General features: G+C 39.3%; 1 protein-coding gene across 6 annotated transcripts in view; it reads right to left on the bottom strand.

Moving 5' to 3' along the window:
* LOC134356311 (uncharacterized phosphotransferase YvkC-like) overlaps positions 1 to 10256 on the bottom strand; it is a 233257-nt gene that overhangs the window by 188009 nt on the left and 34992 nt on the right. For all 6 annotated transcript variants that reach the window (XM_063067179.1, XM_063067180.1, XM_063067181.1 and 3 more), the window contains 3 exons: positions 5005 to 5139; positions 4074 to 4198; positions 2457 to 2525 (listed from right to left, as the gene is read on the bottom strand). In XM_063067179.1, the coding sequence (XP_062923249.1) occupies positions 2457 to 2525; positions 4074 to 4198; positions 5005 to 5118 (308 nt within the window). In that variant the 5' untranslated portion in view covers positions 5119 to 5139. The remainder of the gene's footprint in view (positions 1 to 2456; positions 2526 to 4073; positions 4199 to 5004; positions 5140 to 10256) is intronic.

Raw genomic sequence — 10256 nt, 5'->3', positions numbered from 1 at the left:
TGGCAGATCTGCAAAATGGTTGGATTTTTCAGGTCCATGGACTTCAAACAGCATATGCTTTAAAAGTTTTGAATTTAAGAAAGAATTACAGGTATTTTTAAGGGAATATTCACTGCACTCCAATTTAATGAAAAATACTCTATATTTTTTAATCTTAAACATGAGAAAATCTGCAGATGCCAGAAATCTAAAGCAATACGCACAAAATGCTAGAGAAACTCAGCTTTTTGTGACAGACAGAGTGAAGGCCCTTGGTGAAGTGATCTCCCAATCTATGTCGGGTCTTACCCATATGCATGAGGCCACACTGAGTACATAGGATACAGTAAATGACCCCAACAGACTCTCAAGTGAAGTGTTGCCTCACCTGGAAGCACTGTTTGGGGCCCTGAATGCTAGTCAGGGATGAGGTGTAGGGGCAGGTGTGGCACCTGCTCTGCTTGCAAGGATGTGGGGAAAGGCGAATGGACAAGGAAGTTATGTAAGGTGCAATGCCTGCAGATAGCAGAAAGTGGGGGGGGGGGGCGGGGAGTTGTGCCTGGTGGAGGGATCCCATTGGAGATGGAAATTATGGAGAATTATGAGTGAGGACAAGAGGAAACCCATCCCTAGTGTGGCGGCAGTAGGATGGGGTGAGGGCAGATGTGCACAAAATGGAAGAGACGCGGGTGAGGGCAGCATCGATGTTGAAGGAAGGGAACCCACTTTCTTTGAAGAAGGAGGACATATTCTGTCTGGGTAGGGGAGAGACAGAATGTCTGGTTATTTTAGGAATCATTGATATAAGAATCACCACATCTGTACTTTACTACAGAGACATATTATTGAAAGTTAGAAGCAGTAATCATCTTTAAATTTACAGCATGCAACAATGCAAATAAACCCTGCTCTTTATTGGAACTTCAGGTACATTGTTCCTCAGAGGCAATCACTTGATTCAAGTGGCACTAGGAATTAACTACGATACCTATACAGATAGTCATTTCCCAATATGTACATATACTGTATAAAGAAATACACACAATGATCACTTTATTGGGTACCCCTGTACCTAATAAAGTGGCCACTGAGTGCATGTTTGTGGCTTCCTGCTGCTGTAGCCCATCCACTTCAAGGTCCATCATGTTATGAGTTCAGAGGTGCTCTCCTAGGCACCACTGTTGTAACACATGGCTATTTGAGTTACTGTCAATTTGAAATATTCTGACTATTGTCCTCTGACCATTTGTATTCACACCATTCTTTGTAAACTTAATAGCGACTGTTGTGTATAAAAATCCCAGGAGATTCCCAGTTTTGGAGACACTCAAAACTTGAACAAATAACCATGCCACAGTCAAAGTTACTTAGATCACATTTCTTCCTCATTCTGATGTTTGGTCTGAACAACAAATGAACCTCTTGTTTTCATGCATTGAGTTGCTGCCATATGATTGGTTGATTAGATATTTGCATTAACAAGCAGGCACACCAGTGTACCTAATAAAGTGGCCATTCAGTGTACTTGTTCAATATCTCAATATAGTAAATGTGCCATGCACACAGGGCATCCTGGAATGCTTGGTCAAATGTTGTGGAATCATCTGTGTGAGAGAGACAGAGAGAGAGAGACACAGAGACAGAGACAGAAAGAAAAAAACTACATCCTATCAGAGATATTCTCTCTTCTTAACCAAAACTGCCATTTACAGGCTATTTTACATCAACTTCAATAGAAATGACTTCTGGAAGTAGGGAGCAACATTTTTTATCCCATGGTTGGGTAATTCAACTGAGGCTGCTATTAATGGGTTTGCTAATACCAGTTGTAAGCTCTCAACATTTCCTTTCCTAAAAGACCAGGTGCAATTATTCCAATCACTGGAAAACCATTTGGAGCAGAAAATGACTTCTTTCCTTCTAGCATCTAATGCAGGTGATGCACTTCCACTAACAGCATTCTCTTCATTCATGTTGAGTTAATACAGCAAATGTTAATGATCAAAAATGAAATCCAGTACTTTGTGGATCAGGAGTATCTATAGATTACAACCGTGGCACATGGGTTACATTAACAAATTAGCAATCCAGACAATAAATCCATGGCAACTTTAAAGTTAAATTCAATTAACAACTTCAAGTTTTTCTTTTGAAACTTATCATTAAGTGATCACAAAACTACTGAAATACTGTAAAAGTCTGAAACATTCACTGCTATTCTTGCTTGGTCTTGTTTACCTAACTCCTGACCCAGTCATGCAGTAGACCATGAAATAAACAAACCCATCACTCAGTTCAAGAATACTGATGCCTAGATTCTAAGCAATAATTAACTGGTCAAATGGTGCATAAAATTTGCAGGGAGCTTAACATCTTTTTGTTGCATTCAGTCTGTGTACAGGAGGCACTACATATTTCTAAATTGTTTCAAGAACATATTCTTCACTTTGCCTTTTCTTTCAATTTACCAAACTTACACAAAAGACATCTTCACATGCTCGAGCTCGCCTTCTTCTTCCATCCATGTGTCCCTGTATGGTCCTTTTCTATATATAAAAAAAAACAGACAAGCAGATTTGTGAAAACAACATCACAGAATGCTAGTATTTTTTTTCATTACTTCTTAAGTACGAAGTAGTTCGTTTTCAATGAGAGACTAATGGCAATCAAAAAGGAGTAAAATGTCAGGGATGCTCTCTTGTAAAACAGCCAAGCATGTTGTCACCTACTCTCATAAGCACGTTGTAAATTGAGGTGTATTCTGAATGATCTATGATAGGATTAGATAGACAGGCAATAAGAAATCAGTGTGCCTTCATTTGAAAAATATGCACAGTGAAAGTCCATGCATTATGTGATCTGCATTAACAGGTTAGTGCTGCACATGCACCACAAATACTTTATTTACTTAGGCAGGTCTACAAACAGAAAATGAAGCCATCAGAGGAATTTCCCATTTCTTTGAAGGTTTTCCAAATTACAGGGATATCCTAAAGCAAAGTACAGTTATATTTCTCCAAGCATATATTATGAAATGTTATTGCAACAGATGCTTTTATACTTCTGCAATGAAATTGCAAAATGTCCATGCCGCTAAAAAGGAATATTTTGGAATTTAGGCATGCAAGATACTAGGACACCTTTAACAAAGGGACTGGTTTTAAGGAAATGAGTTGGAAAAGGCAAATGGTGACACTTGCATGCTGCCCCCAGTGCATCTTGGACTGTGTTGTCCATTTCAAGGTTCAAGACTCATTTATTGGTTAGCAAAGAATGGATAAATTATACAACCTTGAGATTTGCTTGCTCACAGGAAACCGCAAAGCAAGAAACCCGAAATAACGCAATTAAAGAAAAAAAATAAAAATAAAAGACCAACACTTGATGCGCAAGAGAAAGAAGAAAAAAACAAATCAAGCTAGCAATTAACGCGGACAAAAGCATTCCGAACCAAAAATAAGTTCTCAAATCCAAACCCTGGAGTAGCCCGCTGACACAAAACAACATATTTCACTATATGTTTAAACATACATAGGTCAAATAAAGCTAATCTCAGCTTATTCTAGTTTTAAGAAGATGATGTTTGGCAGTCTTGCCTTCATTGGTCAGAATATTGAGTGCAGGAGTTGGGACGTCATGTTCCAGCTACACAAGGAATTAGTGAGGGCATACACTTCTGGTCACCCTGCTAAAGGAAGGATGTTATTGATCTGGAGAGGATGCAACAAAGACTAATGAGGAGGTACTGGGAGTAGAGGTCTTGGGTTATAAAGAGTGGCTGGATAGGCTAGGCATTTCGCATTTGTACACATTACAGTGTACACTTAAATATAAAAAAGTCTCAAGCATAATTCACAGTTAAAATGCATCTCCACTTTCACAACACTCATTAATTATCCAATTAAGTTTCTCGTGACTTTTACTGGCATCTGAGAATTCAAGACTATTTAGAATATATACATTTCTCATACACAATAAGATTTATTTAGATATTAAAATGAATTGAATGCCAAGGAATACTGTTTACTGCCATCAAGTGAAGATGTGATACTTATGGTAGGAAATGTCACATCTTCATTAGACCCAATACTCACCTCAGAAGTCCATTAAAGAAAATTCGCCATCGCCGATGTGGCTCCAGACACTCCAGTTTTAGTCCACCTGCACTCCAGGAGTTCTCACTGTCCAAAGTACAGATAGTGTCCGGATGGATGGGATGCTGAAAGATACATTTTTGCAGAATATTGGCAGCAATACAGAAGATCACCACAAGTACATGGAGAAATGATTCCACTTACCAGCCTGAGTGTTGGCAGCCCACATATAGTAAAAGTTGATATTGAAAATCGTGAAACCTATTAATGCATTATTCATTTTAAATATAGCTTCTTTTGAATTACCTCAGAGATAGTAATAGCAACCCTTCTTTTAACTACATTACCTTCACATAATCAACTCTAAAGACTACAGGGTATTGAGGTTAGAGAAGTGCTCTAAGTATCTTATTGATATCTTTGTGTAACTATCTATTGAGAAATGATCCTTGTTCTTATCTTGATGTATATATTTGGAATATGCAAATTCTACATAGAGGGTGCCCAAGATCTAGATCAAACCCAAGTCAGTGGAGGCACTAGGACTAGGTGCAGCACCACTGTGCCACCCAAATCTCATTCAGGGCTCTACTTTACAGTTCACTACAAAAGCCTGGGTTTAGTCTTTACACTGCTTCCGAAATGCCAAAGAATTTGCAATGCTGATCAGGGTAGTGAATCAAACCCATTGCAGGCTTGTTAGCATTCCACTGGTTTGCATATCAAATCTCCATGAACATAAAAGCACTGTATCGTACATTGCACCAACCTATTTTGCAGCCTTCTTCAGTGCCATATGGTAGCTTCTGCAGCCCTGTACTTTACTGATTTTCTGGTTTAAAATAAAGTAGCTGCCATTGATCTCATTAAAAATAAAATGAAAATAGTTTTATTCAGTTGTTGTGGGAGCCCCAGCGCCAACATAACCTACCTGGAAGCATCCGATTCCATCAACTCGAAGCAGTAACCATATTTCACACAAGCCATTTGGTTTCCGGCAAACACGAACAACAAAGAAGGTTTCATCTGTTTCTGTGAATCCCATGAAATAAACAGAGTCGATAGCCTACAAAGATATAGAAAGAGGCAAAGACCTGTTACCATGGTAAAATTAGAATTTCAAAACTCAGCGATGCTGTACAGTGGTTTTCCCTGCTGATATGCAATCAGTTAAAACATGCCATTACTTGCATAAATTTATAACTCACACAATATAATGTTGCAAACAGGTAAGCTTCTTAAGCCTAGATTTTTTCTCCCACACAGTATAGAACTGCCTCCAATCCTCATAAAGAACTGACAACAGTGGCTTCTCCTTTTTTGTATCTTCAACTCCTTGTGATAACCTTCCATCTGGATCAAATTGCTTTTCTCGTTATCAGCAGGGATGCACATCGAAACCTTGTACTGATCCTTGATGTGATTTATGTTTGCTCCGTTTTTTCAGATAAGCTGGCAGTGAAATTTGGAACCAATTGTCCATTGCATTCACTGTTCATTGGCTCATGCCATTGATTACAAAGATGACACTTTGGTGTAAATTGTCCAAGTTGAATAATACTAAAAGATAGAATACTCAGAAAAATTGTTCTTCTCACAGGGCCTCCTGCAAAGTATTCCATTTGGATTTCTTGAAAGCTCTTGACTAACAATGTTCTCAAACTTTTTAGCTTATACTTCATATGCATATGCAGTTATTGAAACAATATTGTATTCTTATGGCTACATATTTCTCGTGATTGGAGTATAGCTGCATACAGAATTTAAATTTCATGCCCAATAATGTACACATTTCACATCTAGCGTCTAAGACTCTATTTATGTTATGAAATTATCTGTATAGATTGCATGTAAAACAAAGGTTGTCACTGTATTTCAGTTTACTAATCACACATTCTACCTTGTCACCACCTTTTGCATCTATCGACTACCTGCACTGTACTTTCTAAGTGAAACTATACAACTATATTATGCATTTATTGCTTTTCCTTTGTACTACCTCAAGGTGCTATATACAGAAAAGACATCAGTAAGATTGAAAGTGTACATAAAAATTCTTAACGATATTGCCGAGTTATAGGGAAAAGTTGAATCAGTTAGGACTTTAATCCCAGGAATGTAGGAGAATGAGGGGAGATTTGATTGAAATTATGAGAGGTATAGACAGGTTTAATGCAAGCAGGCTCTTTCCACTGAGGTTGGGTGAAACAAGATCGAGGAACATAGGTTAAGGGTGTGAGGTAAATATTTAAGCAGAACCCGAGGGAGAACTTCTGCACTTTGAGGGTGCTGTGAGTTGCCAGAGGAAGTGGTGAATGTGGGTTTGATTTCAACATTTAAGAGAAGTTTAGGTAAGTACACGGATATAAGGGGTTTGGAAAGCTATACCTTCGATCCAGGATCAATGTGATGAAGCAGAATAACAGTTGCATGGACTAAATGCACTTACGGTCCTGTTTCTATGTTGTAGTGCTCCAAGACACTATTTATATTCTGAAATGATCTGTATAAATTGCATTCCAAACAAAGGTTGTCACTGTATTTCAGGAGTAATTATTATTACTGTGAATGAAACTTTACCTCAGATTATTGCATCCTTTGTTTTTTTGTGTTATGAAATACAGCATTTTCAAAGGTTTATTTTATTGTCAAAATATGCATGTACAATGGAACCATGACATTCAACTTCTCCAGCTGGCCATAAAATACAGAAAAAAACAGAAAGAAAAGAAATCACCTTCCCCCCACCCTGGCATGAAAAAGAAACAAAACTTGCAAACCCCAAAACCCCCACCCGCTTCCTTGCACAAAAATCTAACAGCTTGCCTACATGGAAAACAGCAGCTGGAACATCAAAAACTCCTAACCCTCAACCTGCTCCCTCACACAAAAAAAAGCGATGATAAACAGCTGAAATAAACAGTATGTAAATATTCAGCAGCCTGGTTACAAAAATTTAAGAAAAGGCACAGCATTATTTTTTTTAAAGATAAAGCATCTGCTAATCACGAAGCAGCTGAAAAATTCATTGATGAGTTTGCCTAGATCGTCACTGATAAAAGTCTAACACTCTGAATGGATGCATCAGTAAATATGTGTGATGAACAAGTGTAAAACTGCTTACTGGTTGCACATAAATTCAGAATTGGGAATGATGGTGATGCCAAACAGCCACAAACTGTCCACCTGGGCCATCAAGGTAGAGATAGCTTACCTTTCTGATGGCTCAATGTACAAATTATTGTTTCATGCACAAAATTATTAAATAGTACAGAAACTACATTCAGGATATACATACAAGCTGTATATGTAATGTAAATAGATTGTGTTTAAACTTGGGTCCTATCCCCAAGGTATCTCTCATATAGATGCAAATACTCCAATCCAAAAAAGATCTAAAATCCGAAACACTTCTGACCCCAAGCATTTTGGATAAGAGTTGTTCAATCTCTACTGCAACGATATACAGATCAACCTGGTAATTTTTGCCTCTGTGTCCAATAAAGGATATACTCTCTCAAGGCGGGAGAGTAGGAGTGTAGCAAAGGTTCACCAGGTTGATTCCTGAGAGGGCAGGGCTGTCACATAAGGAGGGATGGCATTCCTAAGGTCTGGATTCATTAGAGTTTAGCATATGAAAGAGGATCTCTCAAAAACTACAAAATTATGGAAAGGCCTGACAGACAGTATGTGGGAGAGGCTGTTTCACCTGGCTGGGAGACTTCAAATCAAGGATTACAATCTCAGCAAATGGGGATAAGATGTTTAGTACTGATGAAACCAAGTCATAGGGTCATAGAAAAGTACAGCACAGAAACAGGCCCTTTGGTCCATCATGCTGAACCATTTAAACTGCCTAATCCCATCGACCTGCACCCATACCATAGCCATCCATACCCCTACTATCAATCTACCAATACGAACTTCTCTTAAACATTGAAATTGAGCTCACATGCACCACTTGCGCTGTCAGCTCATTCCACTCCTCTGAGTAAAATAGTTTCTTCTCATGTTGCCTTTAAACTTTTCACCTTTCACCCTTAACTTCTAGTTGTGGTCCCATCCTCCCTCAGTGGAAAAAGCCTGCTTGCATTCACCCTATCTATGCCCCCTCATAATGTTGTATCTCTCCCTCTCAAATCTCCTCTCAATCTTCTACATTCAAAGGAATAAATTCCTAACCTATTCAATCTTTCATTATAACTCAGGTCCTCCAGTCCTGGCAACATCCTTTGAATATATCTATGCAAGAAATAGGTTTCTGAACGTATGAAGTGATTTGGGGAGAGAGTAGGAGTATAGAATTGGAAATGGTTTATTATGGTCCCATGTACCGAGAGAGTGAAAATCACGTCCTGCATACTGTTAATACAGATTAGATCATTACACAGTGCTCTGAGGAAAAACAAAGTAAACAAAAGCAATGCCGAATAAAGTGTAACAGCTATAGAGAAAGTGCAGTGCAGGTAAACAATAAAGTGCATGATCTTAATGGATAGGTTGGGAGGTCAAGAGGCCAATTGATCATACCAAGGGACTATTTAATAATTTTGTTATAATGATGTTCAGTCAGAGGATCATACTAAATGCAAAGCAGATTCAAAGTGCCTAATACTGCCTATATATTTTATGTTTCCATGACCATCATATGTCCAGGGAGAGGGACAGAAATTCGGTGAACTTAACATTTTTCTATTTTTTTATTACAAGAAGTAGTGCCTAAATTACTGCTGCCATTATGAAAACTGGGACAAATCAGTACTGGAATACAGCCTGCTAAGCAGCAGTGAACTGTTGCCAACAGCTTCAGGATTTCAATATTCTCTTCTACATGTGCCAGACCATAAAAGGATTGGAGTGTTGGTTAAAAACACAAGCGATTCTGCCAAAGCTAGGAATCCAGAGCAACATACACAAAGTGCTGGAGGAACTCAGCAGCTCAGGCAGCATCCATGGATAGGAATGAACAGTTGATGTTTCAGGCTGAAACCCTTCTTCGGGTCTGGAAAGGGGACAGAAACCAGAATAAGAAAGTGGAGGAGGGGAAGGAAAACAAGCTGGAGGGTGATAGGTGAGGGGAAAGGTGGGTGGGGGAGGGGGGAGTGAAGTGAGAAGCTGGAACGTGTTAGGTGGAAAGGTAAAGTGCTGAAGAGAAAAAGGAATCTGATGGGACAGAAGAGTGGACCCTGAGAGAAAGGAAAGGAGAAGGGGGAAGAGGGAAACCATTATTGGTATGTTAATTATTTATTGGATAACCTCATGACTCATTTGTTTCAAATTACTTGTTTCAGTACTGCAACTTCATCTAATTGCTTGAATATTTCTTGCAATACATAATCATAGAAACATAGAAAATAGGTGCAGGAGTAGGCCATTCGGCCCTTCGAGCCTGCACCACCATTTATTATGATCATGGCTGATCATCCAACTCAGAACCCTGCCCCAGCCTTCCCTCCATACACCCTGATCCCCGTAGCCACAAGGGCCATATCTAACTCCCTCTTAAATATAGCCAATGAACTGGCCTCAACTGTTTCCTGTGGCAGAGAATTCCACAGATTCACCACTCTCTGTGTGAAGAAGTTTTTCCTAATCTCGGTCCTAAAAGGCTTCCCCTCTATCCTCAAACTGTGACTCCTCGTTCTGGACTTCCCCAACATCGGGAACAATCTTCCTGCATCTAGCCTGTCCAATCCCTTTAGGATTTTATACGTTTCAATCAGATCCCCCCTCAATCTTCTAAATTCCAACGAGTACAAGCCCAGTTCATCCAGTCTTTCTTCATATGAAAGTCCTGCCATCCCAGGAATCAATCTGGTGAAACTGCTTTGTACTCCCTCTATGGCAAGGATGTCTTTCCTCAGATTAGGGGACCAAAACTGCAGACAATACTCCAGGTGTGGTCTCACCAAGGCCTTGTACAACTGCAGTAATACCTCCCTGCTCCTGTACTCGAATCCTCTCGCTATAAATGCCAGCATACCATTCGCCTTTTTCACCGCCTGCTGTACCTGCATGCCTACTTTCAATGACTGGTGTATAATGACACCCAGGTCTCGTTGCACCTCCCCTTTTCCTAATCGGCCACCATTCAGATAATAATCTGTTTTCCTATTTTTGCCACCAAAGTGGATAACTTCACATTTATCCACATTAAATTGCATCTGCCATGAATTTGCCCAC

Source organism: Mobula hypostoma, chromosome 14 (assembly GCF_963921235.1).
Source record: "Mobula hypostoma chromosome 14, sMobHyp1.1, whole genome shotgun sequence".
Taxonomy (NCBI): Eukaryota; Metazoa; Chordata; class Chondrichthyes; order Myliobatiformes; family Myliobatidae; genus Mobula; species Mobula hypostoma.
This window is presented reverse-complemented; position numbering and strand designations above follow the sequence as displayed.